Below are 20859 nucleotides of genomic sequence, written 5' to 3' on the forward strand. Positions count from 1 at the left end.
AGTCCTCATTATCATCATTTAATATTTTTGATTAGTTTATTATTTTTTTTTTATTTTAATCACCCCGTACGCATGTGTATACATACCAAATTGGTAAAAGTAAATCCGTCAGGAGGGGATACAAAAAACTGTTTTTTTTTTTTTTTTTTTTTTTTTATAGACCATATATGTATTGTTGAAAAGAATTAAATGTTCTTGTAAAAAAAAAAAAAAAAAAAAAAACGCTGTCCTAAAATAAAATTAATGCAGTTCATACAAATTTAAAAATATTAAGAATTGTAAAGTAATAAATTTTGTTCCTAAATTGCGTAGAGCTTTATATCGTTCCCTATTTTTGTTATGTATGGTGAAAAAGTTTTATTTTAATCAGCATTGAAATTTACAATTAAGTGATGGAAGAGTGAAATACATTTGATCAAATAACACGTTGAAGTAAACAAATGTTTGTGTGGCGCCTTTTTTGTGGTAAGTCAGAAAAAACATTGCGAGTGTGTAGAAAAAAAAAAAAAAAAAAAAAAAAAAAAAAGAGCCAAAGCTCCCCTACCACCAACATTTATATGGGTAGTAATAATCAATTTACATTTCCAGAAAATTGACAAAAACGAACAAATCACATAAGTGCATCACTTTTTTTAAAATATCACTGCATGCACTTGTCCCTTTATCCACAACTTGAGCTCAGCAAATTAAAAAATTATTTTAAAGAATTAATACCTTCTCACCTACTTGCTTTTAATTAAAAATATGTTTTATTTAAAAAAAAAATATATATATATATCTTCTCCTTTATATATATTCTTAAAGGGTAATAAAATTTATATACAAAAAGAGGTTAAGTGTAACAAATTTGGCTTGAATACATTTTAACACATTTTGAATAACAAAAAAAAAAATTACGTTTTTACATATATGTAAACGTATTCATGTGATAAAACCTATGCACTTATTAAACAATACTTCTACCCCGCGAAATTAGACATGGTGTATGTTAAGCTGTCACACTAGAAATTTGAACAAAAAAAAAAAAAAAAAAAAAAAAAAAAAGCTATTCTCCATGTAACTCTTTTAATTTACACATTTTCCCTGAATAAAATCCAGAAAAATACCATGACATAAGATACTTCAGCAGTTCTTGTAAATCTTTGTTTTTATATATTTTGTCCTCATTAGTAGAATTTACAACATTTAATTTTTTCGTAATAAAGTTATCAAAATTGTTATTTATGAAACTATTTTCTTTTTTAAATGTATCTTCTTCTATGCACAGAAGTTGAGATTCTAAAAAAATATTTAACGTATCTTCACTGTTTTTTTTTTTTTTATGTTTTATATATACATCGCTTATTTCTTTATTGTATTTCTGAAAGAAATGATTAAACGGTATTGGGGGTGGCTCAAGGAGGCTTCTAATTGCTTCACTCTTCAGGTTAATGTTGTTTATGATTAGGTGTTTATTCTCGCATTCATTCGTGTATTCATTTGCATATTCGCCCACATCGGCATATTTGCGTCTTACGAACTCATCGTTGGAACTGCATGCAAAATCCTCCTTCTCAAAATCAAAGTTCATCTGATCAACATCAATATAACGCCTTTTTGTTTTATTCCTCTTCTTTTCATTTACTCCACATGTACCAAATGTATTGGGAACCTTGATGTGTTCATTTGCACTTGTCTCCAAATTATGAATTTCTCTATTGTTATTCAAAATGTTTTCACAATAATTATTCACGTCCTTGTTATTACCTCCAGTGCTATTCCTCGATAATATTGTGAATTCCATGTCATCTTCAGATCTGTATTTGTCACCATACTTTTCCTCGGGGGAAATAACCTCTCGAATATTTTTTTCTATGAAATTATTTAATTCCTCATTTTTATGCTTTAAGAATTGTACACTCTCAGCATTATTCCCCTCAAGTGTACATTCTAATATGTTTTTTATGCAAATGGGTATAATGGTTTCATCATTTAATGAGTACTCTGAGATAATTTCATTTTGAAGTCCTTTTGTGTCGATCTTATTAACATTATTCTCATTCATTTTGCCTATCTTCAATTGAATGTCGTGTTACGCATCCATTAATTATTTCAGTGTTGTGATTTTCCTGAGATTTTTCATCTTTATGAAAAGATCATGTTTGTGTAATTTATGAGGTAGAATAAATGGTTTCAGGTTGTTCTCCCAGCTATTTTTTAACTATTTTTATGAACTTTTTCAATCTTTTTTTCACCCAATTTTTTTTTTTTTTTTTTTTTCTTTTCATCATTTTGAACTATGTTTTTCTCACTCGTTAAAGGCTTGTTAAAAAGAGTGTAGATTTTTTTTTTTTTTTATCACTCCTATAAAATGCGTTACACGATTTTTTTTTATGAAAAAAAAAAAAAAAGGAAAAATAATACAAAGAGAAAGTGATAATAACATAAAGTATACCCTCGAATGGACAAATAAAGCTACTGAATTAAAAATAAATTAATATCACAGAACACTAAACAAATATACTACATTTCCCATGACACCATTGTAAAATTTATACACTGTACGTTATATTTACTTTCTCACTTTGAACACAATGGAATTCAAGGGATGGGGGAGAAGTGAAAAAAAGAAAAAAAAGGAAAAAAAATGTTTACACTTATTATCGTGAAAAAAGAATTGTTTTACCATTGTATCATTTTTAAAAATTAAAGACACTCAAAGAGGTATTTTATTTATGTTATAGATTAAGAGGGCTAATTATACGTTATTTAGGGGAAAATATATACGTTTTTTAGTATAAGAAAAATTCTGTTTTAATTTTTCATATTATAACAAATCGCACCATAATAAAATCTGTGTGCACAGACAAGAGTACTCTTCTATGTGATGACCAAATTAACTCATCTTACTACGAAGCACGTTGTAAATGACATGTTCTTTATTTCATTTTATTAAGATTTCGCCCTGCCAACCCCGCCGAGGTTATTACAGTTAATGAGAAGAACATGCTAAATTTAAATATTATAGTTTTTCCTATTTTTTACATCTCCTTCATCATAAGCATAACTAATCAGCTAAGTAACAATGGAAAAACACTTAAAAACTTGTTTACCCGAATTAGTCATGAAGTATTTTCACATGAACAAGTTATAAAAAACAAAAAAATATATATTACACTCACTTCTGGTTGTCCGTTTGATAATGAAGAAAAAAAGAGTACATTTGATTGTGTCAGAAGAAAACTATTTAAATGCAGTGAAAAATTATTTAACACATGGAGTAAGTACTTGTCTAGAATATATCCCAATGAAAAAATAAAAAGAGAAAAAATTTATAATGAAGGAGATTATTACATAGTAGCAAAAAAAGGAATTAATGAAAAATTGAACTATATCGATCTGTCATCTTTTAATACATATTGTTCATTTTACAAATTATATGTAAGTGATTTAGTACATTTTAGTGAAAAAACTATTGTACACAATGAAACCCCCTATCGAAAAACAAAAATAATGAAAAGGTATTTTGTAAAAACAGATCACTTAAATAGCGACCCATTGGATGAAAACAGTTATATTTTTATTTTAGGATCGAAAAAAGAAAGCTTACAACTTGAAAATGAAAAATCACCACATAGCAAAATTTATATCACTGTAAATAACAGAATCCATTATTACTACGTTTCTTTTATGAGCAAACAATTAGATCATACCTTTTATTTCGTATTCAATAGGGATCATAATAAGGACGACAATAAAAATGGTACTAGTGACAGTTATATATTTTATAAAAATGAAGTTATACAACCATTCCGAATAGATGGAAATGATTCTAAGACTTTTCCTTTCAAAAAGGAAAGTATAAATAATGATGAAACAAGAGACTTTTATATAATTGAAATTTGTCACACCTTTAGCGGAATAACATACAAACAAAATATATATGGTTTGTTGAGGAGGTTATCTATACTATATTTTAATATTGAATTAGTTCCTTACACTTTTCATTTACCACCAATATTTTATCATGTACTAATAATCCTTATTTTTTCATTAACCTTATCCTACATTTTTTATAAGATTTTTTTGAAGTATAAAAATTGTTTTTGAGTAGACATAAAGAGACAACATATATGGAGCGACAAAGAACATTTGAAGAATCTTAAATAATAAAAAAAAAAAAAAAAAAAAAAAAAAAAAACTTTTAGACCTCATTATGCTATAAATAATATAACATGTTTAATTGTTAACGTAGCTATAAGTGCAAAGTTCATACAAGAATAACAAAATTTTTTATTTCTAGATTTTTATTTTCATGCCCACTTTGAGGGTACACATACAAGTATATTATATAAAAAATATTAACAAGCCAATGTATGTATCACCGTGTGAATTTTTCGAACTCATAAACTTCGATTTGAAAATATCTACACGAAAATAAAATCATTTTTCTTTTTTCCCAAAACACAGCTACATATAGATGAACTTTCATATAACTATGAAACTGTGTTCGTAATGAGCTAAAAAAAAAATAATTGCTTAGGTTAATTTTGCATTTTAGCGTTATATTATTAGAAAGAACATGCCACCTTTTTTATTTTATTTTTTTGTGTGTGCTATTTTTTTAACTTTATTTGATAGGATTTAACTCTTCATTTATTTATTTTATTTTTTTTTTTTTTTTTAATATGTTTCAGCAGATATTCTAATTTCTATTTTAACCTTTTTTTCATTTCATTGTATATTTATTTTTAAATCTTCAATCCACATACCTCTTTTATATTCATCAAATATAATTTAATTTTTTTCACTTCGATTGTGTAAATTCTTGTTACATTATACATTTCTCTCGCGCCCCCCATTGATTATCTTGTTTTTATCGCAATTTCGATGCATGTTGTGTATATCACCCTATTGATCCGCTTTTTTTTTTTTTTTTTTTTTCCTTTTGTTTATTATATAATATGCCGTAAAGGGAACATTACAATTGAGATACAGTTAATAATTTTTTATTTTAGCATAATCTGCAGTTATAGCATAATAGAGAATTCTAGGTAACATCGCTTCATTTATTTATGTATTTATGTTAGCCAAGCATGTAGCCTACTTAACAATTTTAAATCACATAAAGATAGAAAAAAAAAATATATATATTACAGAAAGCAAAAATATTACCACATAATCAACAGAATGTTTCAGGAAGTTTAATTAATGTGTAACTGAGATTTTTTAACAAAGTTATTTATATTCCTAATTTGTATTACATATATGCCAAAATCATCACAAGAGGAAAAAAGAAAAAAAAATAGTAAAGATGGATGCTCTAATACTAGACGAAAAAATAAGGATGTACGCGCTCATCCCAATTTTTATAATTGTTGTTTTGGTTTGCATAATTAAAAGTAACTTAGGTCAAATGGTTCGACCTACCATCAAGGTGGATACTGAAAAATTAAGGCAAAAGTAAAAAAAATAAAAGAAAGAAAGAAGGAAAAAAGAGGGGAAAAAGAAAAAAGAACCAATCATTTATCACAACATAGTTTGTGTCTTTTATTTATTTATTTTTCATTTTTTTTTTTCTTTTTGCACACATGTTGTTCAGCATAATTTTGTGCAAACTTACCTGTTTATTAATACATACACCCCTAAATTACTACATTGTTGTAGTGCTGAATCCGAAATTGAATAAATAAAATAATAAATCATAGAAACCCATCCCTTCACCAACTTTTCTTTTATATAAAGTAATTTCCTAGCAAGGTACACATACCTGAAAGTGAATCATGGATTTATTTCCCCAGTTGCATTTTTAAGTCGAAAATATTTTTTTAACAAACCACAAGGTGGCTTCTTTAATGATTTGCCAGAACAACTTAATCCATTCGATGCATTGTTAAAACAAGACCCCTCAGACTTGTTTGGAATGATGAAAAATCAAATTCCCTTTCTGGTGCTACAGTTAGGGCTAGGGTTTTTAATAAACCTCTTTTTTTCTGGATATCTAGTGGGTATTATTAGCTTGCACAATAATGTGCATAATTGTGGATTACACATATGTGCATATATACATATATATGCAAGATTATACATCCATATGCAAGGGTACACGTACATATGCTTTTATTCCCCCTTCTATCTCACCAATTATAGCTAAAATACCTTTTCCCCTAACTTACAAATTCAAATCTACTTTGCAAATGGGTATGGATATAGAATTACTGGACATGAAATTTGTATCTTCCTTGTCATGGTTTGATTTTTTTTTTTTTTTTTATAGACAATATAATTTTTTTCAATTTCCTATTTTGCTATCAAATTGGAAATTATATTAGCCTTTTTTTTTTTTTTTTGTTTTGTTTTTTCTGTTTTACTTGTTCGTAAGTTCCATTTTTTTTATTCGCATTTTCTTTACCGTTTAATCACAGGTACTTCCTTGTCATGTTTGGGTCAAGTGGTTTAATAAGCATCATTGACTATTTTGTTCTTCATGGTATAAAAAAAAAAATGAAGAAAAATATAATAAAAAAAAAATAAAATAAAGTAAAAAAAACAAATGCATAAAAAACTAAATATAACAAAGCAAAATTGTAATTTGGCGAAAACGATCCTTTCTTTTTTTTTGTACACAAAACATTGTAGACAAGGATAGATCGCAAAATAATCCAATGGACAATTTGATGGCAACCCAAAATCCTTTAGCGAAACGTAACATCAGGAAATAGAAGCGGATAATTTTATTTTATTTATTTTTTCTTTTTTTCGAATGAAAAATGAGCCTGTTGTGTAGTAAAAATATGCACTAATGTAGAACAATTAAATGATCACGAGGGTATTTGCTTTCATAAATATATATATATATTTAAAACATCATTTAAATTTGTATTTACATATACATCTATGCATGTATGTGCATTTTCATTTTTCCCCCGTAGAACCAGCAAATATGAATAATATACCGGACATGAAAAAGTTTTACGACAAAAAGAAAGCAGAGCTGGAGAATGTGGTATTTAAAAAAGAGAAATTCGTTTTTTTCCTTCACCCCCGTCCCACCATATTTGTCGTTATTCTGGGGTTGCACATCTTTTTTGTTCTTTCTACCCCCGAACCCACCTCATGTTCATCATTTTTTGAGGTATTATAATAAAAACACTATATTTTTCTCCTCTTTCTGCAGAGGTATAAATTTTGGCTGGAGAATATCGAATACAATCTTATAGAAAACTGGAAATAAAATACAGTGATATGTGAAAGGTCCCTTCCTAATATATAAATATGTATGTGTACATACGTACGTATGAGTATATGCGAATGTGTATATATATATATATATATATATGTTCATGTATACATACTTATTTATTAGTGTTACACAATTATTTTTTTCGTTATATTTTTAAGGTATATTAAAAAAATCCGTTATATCTTCAAAATTGTGTTATTTTGTTTATATATGAAAAAAAACGTCTATATTATTGTATCTTATTTTATCTTTCCCTTCGTCGTCTTGAACTTTTTATTTCATTTTTATTTTTTTTTTTTTTTTTGTAAAAACTTTTAAAAACATAAATCGTTTTTTAAAGGAAAAAATTGCCATAATGGCAAAAATTAATTAGACCGACGTAGTGATTAAAAACCCCCTTTTTCTCCAATATGTTTACCTATGGATGTAACTAAGCTATTTTTACAGGTCTTTTTTTTGAAATCAAAATGAAAATAAAATTCATATATTCCCCCTCAATATTCTGGCAATGTGTAAGTGCTCGTAAATCTGTTTGTGTTAAAATTTTCGAAATTCGGCAAAGAGGAAATGGGGGGGGGGATTATATATGTAAAAATTATACTTATATTGCAAATACATTATAAAATAAATTATATAAAGCGATATTCCCCAAAAATAATGACTAAAGAATTTTGTAATATCATTATTATAAAAGCATAAATTTTGCCTATTTTATTTTTTGAAACAATTATGTACCGTTTTAATACTTTTAATAAATTTTTTTCTTTTTTTTTAAAGAGAAGTATTTGTTTTCCCCATTTACGAAATTGTAGCGCAAAAAAAAAAAAAAAAAAAAAAAAAAAGTAAATACACATATATATATGTATATATATATTATATAGTACTGATAAACAGATTCTAACTGAAGAACGTTTTGTTTTATGCCTATTTTGATGACTCCTCGAATGAATAAGTAGAAAAAAGTGCAACTTCCAAAGTAATATCAAATGAACGCCAAGGAAGAAGAGGATATACAACTGGATAAAACATCATCCAGCAAAAATGATAATATATACAAAACAAAAGTAAACACAAAACTTATTTATTGTACATACTGAAAAACACAACTATATATTTGACGTGTTAACATTTTGGAAAATTTTCTTTGATATATTTATGCATTCAACGTGCAAAAATGTATTATAATTTAATTGTATTATTTTATTAAGTTGTCCGTGATTCACTATTCATCATCCCTGTATTGTGATCAGGGAATTACACAACTCATGAAACTGGTTGCGTTCGGATGCAGTTGCAGCTCATTGTAACGTAATTGTGTTTGCGCATGTGTTTACCTTAATGCTCAGTTGTTTATTTGATATATTTCATCACTTTCAGACTTTCTCATTTTTTCATTTTATCACAATCTCTTTTATTTTATTTTATTTTATTTTATTTTTCCTTCTTTCCCCTCAGCCGCATTTACGTAAAGCAGCTGGTGTTGTGTGGAAGGACCCTTCATTAGATGATTGGCCAGAAAATGATTTTAGAATTTTTTGCGGAAATTTAGGAAATGAAGTAACTACGGACATTTTGGCCAATGCATTTAGAAAGTACAAATCGTTTAATATGGCAAAGGTGAGGAAAATATAAATTCGAAAAATGCAAATTCGTGTACTCATGAGTACAAGTACTTTACACACACATAAGGTTGTGTTCATTCATGTGTGCATTTTTATATGCGTATAAATTCGTTTTTATAAAATTATTCCGTGCCATTGAAGCAACCAATGTCGCTAGCACTGGAATAAATGCACAAGTGAACATGTCAAAATGCATGTTTACATTAAATCCATGTGTGAACATCCACAGCAGCCACAGATGCAAAGGATTAAATAACACATGTTTTAATTGCGTATAGGTAATTCGAGAAAAAAGGAACAATAAAACAAAAGGGTACGGTTTTGTTTCCTTATCGGATCCCCAAGACATGCTAGATGCATTAAAAAACATGAACAATAAATTTATTGGGAATAGACCAATCATAGTTAAAAGAAGTAAATGGAAAGATAGAGAAGTTGACTCCAAAAAAAATAAAGACTTTGATAATTTTATTCAAAATACATATGCTCCATCCAAAAAATTTAGGAAATTTAAAAAATTTGTAAAGCGTGATAATAAAGGTTAGAACAAAAAATAAAACCTGAAAAAAAGAATACACCTTCTTTTTTTTTTTTTTTCCCTTTTTTTCTTGTTAGCTTTTATTATCATTTTTATTTATTCATCTTTTGGAGTATTTATATTTAGGCATATTAGAATTGCATTTAAATAAGTAAAAAGTATATGATGTACATATATACATGTTGATACATATGTTTTTCCTTTTTATAGAAGTTCATGATAAATTAATAAGCAAAAATACAAAGAACTTCTGAAATGGAAATTACTCCTTTGCGGATGAAGAAAATAATTCCATGTTTTACTTAACCAATGTGGCTCTTTTCAACATATTCTTTTCGTTGTGAAGGATATGGGTTGTTGTAGGTGTTCTCTATTGCCTGATATGTAAACCCTTGTTTTTATCCTTTTTTGCAATTTACTTTTGAATATATTCTCGTCATTTTTTCCACCTCTTTAAAAATTTACGCTCACCCAAATATAATCCCTGTTCATATTTTTGTTTTACACTTTTTTTTTTTCCTCTCCATTAAACTTTTTTTTTTTGTGTGTTTGTGTGTATACTATATTTTAATTAATTTTAATAACCAGTTTCATACCTCTTTGCCAATTTTTTTTGTGTCGAAATTTTCAGAAAGTCGGGAAAATAAATATATTAAGATTTTTACCCATTAACATTCTTTTAAGTTTATGCTCTATATATTTTTATTTTTTAAGTTGGTTTATCTGGAGCGGTCGCACGAATCGGGTACCTACGGGAGAAGGGTAAAAAGTATGATTATTCTTTATGTATATCACGATTTTTAATACGTTTGCAATTGTTTCATACATGTAGCATAAAAATCAGTTCACATATTAGATACGTATATATTTGTGGATCTTACACATATATGCATTTATTTTGGCGATACTATGTTATAGCGCAAAACTAAATTCCCTCTTTTCACTCACCTTTCAATGGTAAAATTTTTCCCATTTCCCAAGATATCGCTTAAAAATGCTTTTATTCATTCGTATGGTAAGTTCAATAAAAACAAAATCGATATAACATGTTTTTACTATGTGTTTATGCATTGATATGTTAGTATATTTACCTACATAAAAACATTGTTTAGGTATTATTTCCCCTTATGCACTAAAACCCCGCATATATGAACAGCATCACTTTTAAATCCTACAAAACAAAAAAAAAAAAAAAAAAAAAAAAACGAATAGCACAAAAGGGAACGACTTAGAAAAAAATATAAAAAAATAAAATAAAACATATAAATAATGAACACACAATATGTGCAAGCATTTCGTTGTGCATTCGATCTACTATCCCAACGAGAGTACAAAAGTATGTACACGGTGTGCATTCAAGCCTAATGTTAGGTGGCAACAATCCGTGATTTATTTTTTTTTTTTTTGCATAAAAAGTTCACGAAGTGCAAAGATTCCCATGTGATAATATACTACTGCTAAAATGTGAGTTCCATTTCTTTGAAAAGAGCACTTACTGCCCACACGAACGTATCCCTTTCACAATTTTTGAAAAGAAAAGAACAAAAAAAAAAGAAAAAGAAAAAGAAAAAGAAAAAGAAAAAATATATATATATGATAATCCCGTGTTGAGCTTATTACAAATTTATAAGCAAACTTATTTTTTTTTATATTTTTTTTTACACAAAGCATTGAAGCAGATATATATATATATATATATATATAAATATATCATATGTATTATTCCCAAAAGGGGTTGATACTTAAAATAATAACAGAAAAAAAGTAGTAAAAAATTTTACCAAATGAAGAAAGAAATGTTCTTGTTTACACGAGACGTAATAATATAGTTTTACATACGTGAATATGAACAATTGAGAACTTGATATAAACAGATCAGACGGGAGGGCGACGAGCTTAACGTTGTACACATAAGTACTACACATTTTGGAGTATATATACACAATAACATATAAAGCACAATAGAACTTCGTGTGTATAATAATACGTGTTCCAAATTGTGCTGCGACCAAGTACCTGTTATGGTCACTCGCCCTTCCCCCCCACACACACCCTATCCTTGCATATGATCTAGTGAAATACACACGATGAATGTAACAAGAATTCTTTTAAATAGTCAAAAGGTATTAAAAAGAAATGTAGAATTTAGGGAAATATTTACCCCCCGATGGTTTCTGGAATCACCCAATTATAGCCGTATGCCACTATGGAGAAGATTTTTTGAAGGTCAATATACAAACGGTTCCTTTTTATTTTTTGGTAATGCTTGGACATCTATGTTTGCTTTTGCATTTATGTTATGGTTTTCAAGAATATTCGATCCACCACCCTTAGAAAGAGTTGACAAATATTGGCTGAATTCACCCAAATTTAGAATATTATCTGCTTTTTATAATGAAGGGAAAAGACCAGGTGTGAAAATTTCTTTGATGACTTATGAAGCAAGATATTTTTACAGAGGTATTGATCATCCATTTACTATTAATGAAATAAAAGATTTATGGTTTAAATTGAGAGAAAACTATGTAATTGAAAGCATACCGGCAATTCAGTATCCGCATGTTTTTAGGCAGTATAACAATGTTTCTACCCCAGCAGATTTGCATGTTCATCTTCATTGAATAATTATATTATGCAAATAAATTCTTAACCCAGCACATGGTTGTATTACAAATTTCATTCTCTACACATTGCCAATTGGGAATTAAGAGACATGGGGTGTGTGTGTGGGGGGGGTATCACTTTTTGCGACTCCACACGTTTTACAGTTTTAATTGTGTGATTATCTTATTACGCAATTATGAAGATTACTCCATATGTCACAAGTGAACGAATATTTTACGTTTTAAAAGGAACACTCCCCACACACACATATATATGCACGCATTAATACAACTGTTTGGTGGATGGGAATAACAGATCAATGATATTTTTATCCCAGTCCTTTTGTGCCTTTCGTGCGCGAACTTCTTTCGAACAGTGAAACTTTTTTTATTCGTTCATTTATGGGTTCATTTATTCGTTCATTTATTCGTTCATTTATTCGTTCATTTATTCGTTCATTTATGCGTTCATTTATGCGTTCATTTATGCGTTCATTTATGCGTTCATTTATGCGTTCATTTATGCGTTCATTTATTCTTTTACTTTTCTTTTTTGTGACGAAAATTAATCACGGAGAATTTACAAAAAATTATAGCTTCAGCTTTTGCTAGGAACATATCTCCAGTTGTAATTTTTTTGAAATAGTCCTTTTGAGATCGTTTTCTTGCATAAACGAAGCTGCCTTTTTACCACATTTTCGGGCTGTTAGACAACTCTTTATGACTTCAATTTTCAGTCTCCCTCTCCATAGTTGCATTGAACTTTTGTCGCACCATTTATACCTACGCTTTGTATACAACATGAAAATGGAAAGCGTCATTTTACAAGCACAGATAAAGCCCTTATGTATACGTAAAAAAGGAAAAGGAAAGAAAAAAGCTACAACTATGCCCTTTCAATAAAGAGATCAAAATAGAGTTTACAAACATTTGGAGGGATAACACAACAACTGCTTACACCCTTTTCTAATGTTTATGTGTGTGTGTTGCAAAAAAATGCGGAAATTTGACCGTGTTATAGAACATATATTTCCATAAAAAGATACACTTCATCACAAATGTGTAAGCCGTAGTATTCATGTAAAATAGGGGAGAAAATCAGGTGAAAATGAGAGTAAAAAAGAATGTTAAAAATGAAGGCAAAAATGAAAGTTAAAAATGAACAAAAAAGTAAGAGAAAAATGAACGAAAAAGTAAGAGAAAAATTTAATTTTAATTTAAAAACGCCAAATCTATAATCTTCCGATCTTTGGGGGGGAAGATTGAGGCAAAATGAAAAAATATGTGCACAGAATTGACATATAAGTAAATCCACATAATTTTAACATACCTCAAAATAAAAAAAATTTCTAAATAAAGCAAAAGGACTAATAAGTAATGTTTAAATTTTCTTCATAATTCATAGACAGAAAAATTAAAATAAGGATTAATTAAAATGATAGGGGAAATATTTTTAAACGTATGTGCGATAAAATTTAAAAATTGCTCTCATGCGTATCCATGCATGGGTTGCTGGTGCATTAATACAGTATCCAACAAGGATATTTACAGAAAAAACAAAAAAAAAAAAAAATATTATAAAAAAATAAATAAATAAAAAATAATAAAAATAATAAAAAAAAAAAATAAGAGCAAACTGGTATATGTTTCCTGTACACACATATGCTAGGGCATAAGCATGAATATATGTCGGTAAGCATTAAAACAAACTCATAAAAACAAACGCATGCGCACTCTCTGCATCCTATCTATGCAAGCTTCCAACCACGGCTGGAGCTACTCGCAATACAAAAACGTTTCCTCTTCGTCTGTCTAACCTGCTGACACGCTCGTGTGCACGGATATTTGATATCAATACCTCCCTTATGTCATCAATAATTTCTCTTTTTACTTGATAAAATGAATGCTTCAAAAAATCTACATTCGTTTCAACAAAGGTTGTGTCTATCACATCCATGTCAAGCCATGCATATTTATCAAAGGATATATAAACTGTATCTGTTTTTTTACATGTTTGAGATAAAGTTTTGGAGATCTTTTCTTTGATTTTCATGTTATAAGGATGCCTATTCATTGTGTTTTGGTTAAAATAAATATTTTCTTTTTTATTCTTGAATAACCATTTTCTCTTCATTTCCTTAAAAACCTTGGATATTCTAAACCTTCTTCTGGATGTAAAGGCTTTTAAACTGGAATCACTAAATTCCACTGTCTTTAGAAAATTTTCATTCAAGTAATTATGCGAGAGATCTTCTGAAATACACGAGACACCTTCTTCTTGGTCATACGTGGATATTTTACGAATCGTTTTATTTATATTTTGATCATTCCATGTGCTATTTGTGTTACTCTGAATGAATTTATTCAACGGATTATTTTCTTCTTTTTCCTTTTCATCTGCTCCTTGGGTTTGGTTCTTCTCCAAGTACATGTTTTCAACCTTGTACTGACTTTGTTTCTCCTTTATTTTTTCTTCTACATATGAAGAATTTGGAAATAAAATGTTGTCACACATTTTGTACTTTTCCTCATAATTACCAGTGAAAAAATTGCTCCTGTCCAAATTTAAGTTCATATAATCTTCAGAATTGTAAATTTTATACAAGGGTAATTTTAGTTTGAAAATTCTCTTCCCAAGACACTTTTCTCTATTCCATGTCTCTGAATAAGTTAGTGCCTGATCCCTCGTATCACCATACATAACAATATGATTACAATGGCTTCTTAAGACGAAAAAATCTTTTTCTAAAAATTTGTCTAATGGATAGTCTGGATTTAGCAAAATAACAGTCTTGACTATGATTTGCTTCTTTTTTTTTTTTTTTTTCCTTTTCTTATTATGTGGACATTTGGGAGCAGTTGTAGGATCATTCCAGACACTACCGCTGTAATTGTCACTGCAATTTTCAGCATAATTCCTTGAACCATCTTCGTTAAGATCCTTGACACTATCGTTAGCACAATTGCGTTCCGCACCTTCCTTATTCATGCAATTTTGGGATTTATCTTTATAGCGGTTACTCTTTTTCAATTTTGATTTTTCATTTTTTAGAACATTGTAAAAAAGATTGTCTTCTACACAGCTTGCAAATCCGTTAAAAAAAAGCCTAGAGCCACAAGAATGACTTATTATGTGCACATTTTTAATACCTGAATTTATAAGTTCTTGTATAAAAGTTTTAAAAGAATTTCCTAATACTGCCATTTCGGACCTTTTTCGTGCAACGGGATAAGACAAAGCTGAGAAGGCACCCCACATAGCACCTTCCCAATGAAAAACAAATGGTTGTATATATGAAGGAAGTTTAGAAAATGAAACTAAATGGGCTAATTGAGAACATCCATGATGTAACTTAACATTATATCCATGTATATATATAACAATTTCGTCTGGCATAAAATTTAAATTTTGTTTTAATGATAATGATTGCCATCCTTCAACAATAATTTTTTCCTTATGTTTATGTCGATAATTTTCCCATTCATCTTCTTCAGCAAAAACCTGAGCAATAGTTTTATTTCTTTGTATATTATAAGTTGATAAATTATGTCCACTCAAACTACCAAATGATTCATTTATACTTTTAACCTTATCAGCTAACGTGCTTATTATTGGCGTATTTTTACTTTTATAATTATATTTTAAACGTATAGTTTTATCCACTTTTTTATTATTTGAAGTTATATAAATAGAACCCTTCCTGTACTGTTTTGTATATTTTTTTACAAGTCCTTTTATCTTCGAATTCTTCATCCTATGGAGACTTACTTTTTTCATTGATTTGTTGTAAGTATCTTTCCTATCCTTATTCGTCTTCAAGTAGCTGCTTCTTTTCGATTTTTTACTTTTCCTTCTTTTTTCTATATATTTTTCATGTTTATTATTTTCTATATTATCATTAGAACTTTTCATATTTTTATTTCTTGAATTCATTGATATTCCTGACTTTATGAATGATTTAAAAATATCTGAAATGAATAATGTTTTATTTTCTCCATACATTTCATTATTTTCATTAGATCTTCCTTTTAAATTATCTTCTCCTCTCTGTTGCCTTTTTAATTCTTTACTTTTTATGCTCAGCGTATCGTTCACTTCATTTACTTCCGATTCGAATGTTTGTTTTCTCTCATTCGATACGGGTATTTTTTTTTTGTCGTTTTGCTTGCTTTCTCCTTCTTCTTCATACTGTTGAGTATTCTTTGCTGTCACACCTTTTTCCACCTGATTTCTCTCATTTATAATTGAAGACAATGCTTGTTCTTTTTCACCTTTCGATTTAGATTCTTCTTCTGGCTTGCTTTCCTTTCCTTTGCATTTCTTCCATTCATTTGTGTCCATCTCTGCATATGCTTCCCTCTCCCTATTTGCTTCCCCCTCCCTATTTGCATTTTTTTTTTTATTTTCAATACTTGCATCCCTTTGCAGTCCAAAAATATGGTCCTCTCTAAATTTCACAGGCAAAACGCTGTCACAAAGAATTTCCTTCCTTTTGGCATTGAACGTTTCGCATTCATTTTGGCTAAAAAAGGAAGGCTTAGATTCATGCAATTTCTCTTTCCCGTATTCATCGTGCCAAATTTGGGATTCTTTTTTCAACAGATTTTTTTTTCTTTCCTTTTCGGAAACTCCTATCCTTTCCCCTTCCTCACCAAAAATTTCATGTGAACTACCTCTCTCATATAGGTTTGTTCCTCTATCGAAACTATTTATATTAACAACATATGTATCTTTGTCTTGACACAAAGCTGAGTTACTTTTTGTGTAACAATTCTCCGTGAAGTACTTGTAATTGGAGGGAATGTAACACTTTTTGTTGTTTGATTGTCCCTTTCGATATATTCCCTCCCCATGTAAGTTTCTACTCTCATAGGTTTTTTCATTTTTTATGAACATTGACACATCAGATTTGCATCCAGTGATGTCATCTTTGCCATGTCTGTATTCCTTCTTGTGATCACTTTTGCATATTCCCTTTGATTCATTATAATTAATCATCCGATGATTGGAAAGACTAGATGAGTCATTATTCGTGTCATGCATGGCTCGATATGTTCCAATTTGTGTCTTGTACGTATCAGAGGTGTCGTTATCCACACTAGGGTCGTAAAAATGAGGCGCGTTGTGCATTTCTGTGGATTTTATAGATTTGTTCATTTTGTACAAATAAATATCATCATTTACAGTGTTCAGTAACTTATCTGATAATTTGTGTGTGTAAAAAGAATGATACTTATCTTCCTTTATCTCACTGGTGTAGTTACGATACCCTTGTTCATTTATCTTTTTAATACTGTTGTGGATTCTATGTTGATTGGTGTAAAAAAATTCTTCATTTTCTTGACATTTTAATTGTTCATCGTATTTTACAAATCTGTTATTCGAAACAGTATTATTATCATCACAATCGTTATTATCTTTAAGAAGATAAGGATAATAACCACTATTTTTGTAATTTTTTTTGTTTTTCTTTTCTTTCGGAATGTGTACCAATTTTACTGTAATTTCGTCTAGAATGTTATTTTTCCTCGCTCTGATGGAACCCAGACGTTTGTAATTATGAACCTTTAAACTCATAGTTACATGGTCTACAGATATCATACAATTATTAGAAAAATATTCTGTAGTCGTGCTACTATTAACTTTTAGCATATTAAAACACCACTTTAAATCGTAACCTAAAATATCTTCATAATTATCTTTTAAAATATCCTTTACTATGATATCATATCTATTCATTGGTAGTCTTCCATTTTCATTTTTTTCTATTTTTGGATTGAAAAAATGAGTTAATGGAAAATCATTAAAAAAATGACCACTAATAGAACACTCCGTACAAGAAACACCATATCGCACATCTGACCAATCCTTTCCTACACATGCAGCAAATCCAACTCTTGTATTAACAAATAAAGATCCACTACCAACTTCTTGTGATATAAAGGGACCCACTGGATATCCATGAAACCAAAAACCTCTTAATTTTTCTCCATAAGAATGATCTTCTATCCATTCACCATACCCATGAGGTCTACCATAAATATCAGTTTTCCCTTTATATCTTAACTGGTGACTAAAGGGTGCTTCATTAATATTATCATTTGCCATTTTAAAGCGTAAATTTGAGAACCTTTTATAAAAACAGTTTATAATGCGATAGAACGTTCGATATGCACATAGGCATAAACAACAAAAGTTATTTCCACACATTCCTGCAAAATCGTTGTAACGGCTTATAGTTATATTCAGCTTATTCGTTGATATTTTTTTTTTTAATATTCTACAATGTTCTGTGCATGGACAGAAAAATCCGTATATAGCTAGAATTGGTCCAATGCATATAATAATTTTAACTATTATTATTAGGGACAATTGTACTATTCCATAAATCATTAAAATGTGTTCACCTCTCGATGGCTTATCATTTTGATCCTTCTCATAAAATATTAATAAAATACATGCACATATTATAAATATGTAAGAAGCATATATAGGCCAGTGTAAGCTTAGCCGTGTCTGAAATTTTGCAAATATTATTACTCCAATAACTGCTAATGCAGCTTCTACAAAAAATAAAAAGGATGTTTTAATTTTGAAACTAATGGTAAGCACGCTATTCTGATAGGATGTTTTAAAATATTTCCATGATATTAATATTAAACAAAATATAGTTATGATGAATACAATTTTTTTGGAAATAGGCTTTCTTATTCCGTTAAATCTTCTTCTAAGTCTCCTATAATCCATGTATCTAATAGTGTATATTAGCCAATCCATATTTTTTAATTCATTACTTGTGTCTTTCTTTCCTATTTTCTTTTGGTTCGTATCTTCAAAGTTTATGTCATGGGACATTTTTATCTTGCTGTTATTGTTGCTATATTTTTTACCCTTCCACATGAAACAGCAACAAGAATCATTTTGGGGGTTCAATTTGCTCTTGTTCATATCGCTCAAGTAGGAAGCATCCGTATCTGAATATATCGAATTGTCTCTTATATTATTTTTTGCACTCCCTTTGTCTTTGACGTTATTTTCTTCTAGATCGTTTTCATAATTATCTAAATCACACAATTCGCATTGTCCCTTGCTCATTTGGTTATCCATTTCATCGTCCACATCGTCGTCCACCTTGTCGTGTAATTCATCATTGACTCCATTTTCCACGTCATTGTCAATTCCAATGTTATACTCATGGCCATCATGACTTCTATTTCTAACATCACTACTTGCATCACTTTTCTCCTTTTTGGAAAACTGAACTCCTCTGAATCCCCTACTACTACTACCAAAGATGCTCTCGCTTTCTTTTCTTCTCTTCTTGCTATTCCCTGATGTGACATCACCAATTTTGTTACTACTTTGTGGATAATTTTTATAGAATGTGTCCTTTTCTTCCGTCTTTTGCTCATCCTTTTTTTCATCCTCTTCTCTCCTTTTATTTTCTTTGAGTCTGTTTAACCATTCTTCGCTTTTTGCGTTTTGCTTGTCCATATGTTCCATTTTGTTTGCTAAAATGATTTCATTCGATGGTATAGACATTTCCCTCTGGACATTGTTTTTTCTGCTACCATTTATTTCATTTTGTTCTGAAAATAACGCGTCTACTGAATTATTTTTCTGATTGGGGGTTATTACACCTTTTTCCATTGGCCTTTTTAATGCCTCCTTTTTGATGTCGATTTTATTCCCTGATTTCATTTCACTACCATTGAGATTTGATGAAATGTGTTTATTAAATCTATATCTTTGTTTTTATATTATAATATTTTTTTTTTTTTTTTTTTTTTTTTACTTTCATTATTGTGTGAATACTTTTTTTTTTTTTTTTTTTTTTTTTTTTTTAAAACCATTTTTTTTTTTTTTTTTTTTTTTTTTTTTTTTTTTTTTTTTTTTTTTTTTTTTTTTTTTTTTTTATTTTTTTTTTTTTTTTTTTTTTTTTTTTTTTTTTTTTTTTTTTTTTTTTTTTTTTTTTTTTTTTTTTTTTTTTTTTTTTTTTTTTTATTTTTTTTTTTTTTTTTTTTTTTTTTTTGTTTTAAAACCAATTTAGATTATGTTCACTTTGGTTCTCATTTTTTATACACTTTTTCATTGTTAAAAAATTTTCTTTTTCTTTTTTTAAATTTTTAACAATTTTCATCTATATGGGAGTATTCCTTTTCCAGTTAAAAATAATCCCTAAAAATATATTTATAGTGTGTTGCTTGTTTTTTTATGTTTTATTTTATACTTGCTATACTAAATGTGTTAATGAATACGCTATTGATTTTTTCTTTTTTAACTTACGATGAAATTTCCTTTTCGGTTTTTCTCTTTTTTATATTTCCTTTTTAAAATTCCCTTCAGTCATTTTGCTATATGTCAGCTTAAACTAACAAAAAGATTAACCAGCACATGTAGGTTACTAATTCTTATTGCACAGGTTTTTAAACATTCAAATCTGCAAAAGGGAAAAAAATGTTAGCAATTTCAAGGAATGTAGTTTAAAAATCCTTTACGCGCTCATTTTGTGCAATTTTTTCTGGCACAAGTGCAAAAATTTTGCGTGCATGAATGAATAATATATCTGCATGTATATACAACATATGTGGGTTGTGCACAATATGCATTCTTTTCATTATATATTCCTTCTTGTTTATGCACACAATCTTCTTTGTCAACTATTTTTCCCTTTATAAAAATGCTACATTTTAGTGTGGAGGCTTGTAAAAAAAAATAAAAAAAAAAAAAAATAAAAATGAAACGAAGAAAGGTCAAAAACAGGGAATAATGTAGTTATCCTTATTGACTAATATAATGCTTTTATTTTTATTTTCTTTCTTTCTTTTTTTTTTTTTTTTTTTTGATTAAAAAATAGACCTAAATTTTCTCCA

General features: G+C 28.5%; 6 protein-coding genes across 6 annotated transcripts; 4 read left to right on the forward strand and 2 right to left on the reverse strand.

Moving 5' to 3' along the window:
- Window positions 1–1045: 1045 nt before the first annotated feature.
- Window positions 1046–2044, reverse strand: PGO_111010 (hypothetical protein, conserved; the record flags this gene model as incomplete). Its single annotated transcript, XM_028688440.1, has 1 exon — window positions 1046–2044. One exon carries the CDS (start codon window positions 2042–2044, stop codon window positions 1046–1048), a length of 999 nt encoding a protein of 332 aa, XP_028544241.1.
- Window positions 2045–2985: 941 nt separating this feature from the next.
- On the forward strand, window positions 2986–4089 carry PGO_111020 (hypothetical protein, conserved; the record flags this gene model as incomplete). The annotated part of the gene is made up of 1 exon (XM_028688441.1): window positions 2986–4089. The coding sequence occupies one exon, from the start codon at window positions 2986–2988 to the stop codon at window positions 4087–4089; it is 1104 nt and encodes a 367-aa protein (XP_028544242.1).
- Window positions 4090–5293: 1204 nt separating this feature from the next.
- PGO_111030 (hypothetical protein) lies at window positions 5294–7213 on the forward strand (the record flags this gene model as incomplete). The annotated part of the gene is made up of 7 exons (XM_028688442.1): window positions 5294–5442; window positions 5725–5987; window positions 6130–6229; window positions 6405–6469; window positions 6619–6684; window positions 6912–6985; window positions 7157–7213. 7 exons carry the CDS (start codon window positions 5294–5296, stop codon window positions 7211–7213), a joined length of 774 nt encoding a protein of 257 aa, XP_028544243.1.
- A 995-nt stretch (window positions 7214–8208) lies between these two features.
- PGO_111040 (RNA-binding protein) lies at window positions 8209–9636 on the forward strand (the record flags this gene model as incomplete). The annotated part of the gene is made up of 4 exons (XM_028688443.1): window positions 8209–8286; window positions 8678–8839; window positions 9123–9384; window positions 9593–9636. The coding sequence occupies 4 exons, from the start codon at window positions 8209–8211 to the stop codon at window positions 9634–9636; spliced, it is 546 nt and encodes a 181-aa protein (XP_028544244.1).
- Window positions 9637–11469: 1833 nt separating this feature from the next.
- PGO_111050 (hypothetical protein, conserved) lies at window positions 11470–12003 on the forward strand (the record flags this gene model as incomplete). Its single annotated transcript, XM_028688444.1, has 1 exon — window positions 11470–12003. The coding sequence occupies one exon, from the start codon at window positions 11470–11472 to the stop codon at window positions 12001–12003; it is 534 nt and encodes a 177-aa protein (XP_028544245.1).
- Window positions 12004–13729: 1726 nt separating this feature from the next.
- On the reverse strand, window positions 13730–19687 carry PGO_111060 (hypothetical protein, conserved; the record flags this gene model as incomplete). The annotated part of the gene is made up of 1 exon (XM_028688445.1): window positions 13730–19687. One exon carries the CDS (start codon window positions 19685–19687, stop codon window positions 13730–13732), a length of 5958 nt encoding a protein of 1985 aa, XP_028544246.1.
- Between the last annotated feature and the right edge of the window lie 1172 nt (window positions 19688–20859).

Source organism: Plasmodium gonderi, assembly GCF_002157705.1.
Source record: "Plasmodium gonderi DNA, contig: Chr11, whole genome shotgun sequence".
Taxonomy (NCBI): domain Eukaryota; phylum Apicomplexa; class Aconoidasida; order Haemosporida; family Plasmodiidae; genus Plasmodium; species Plasmodium gonderi.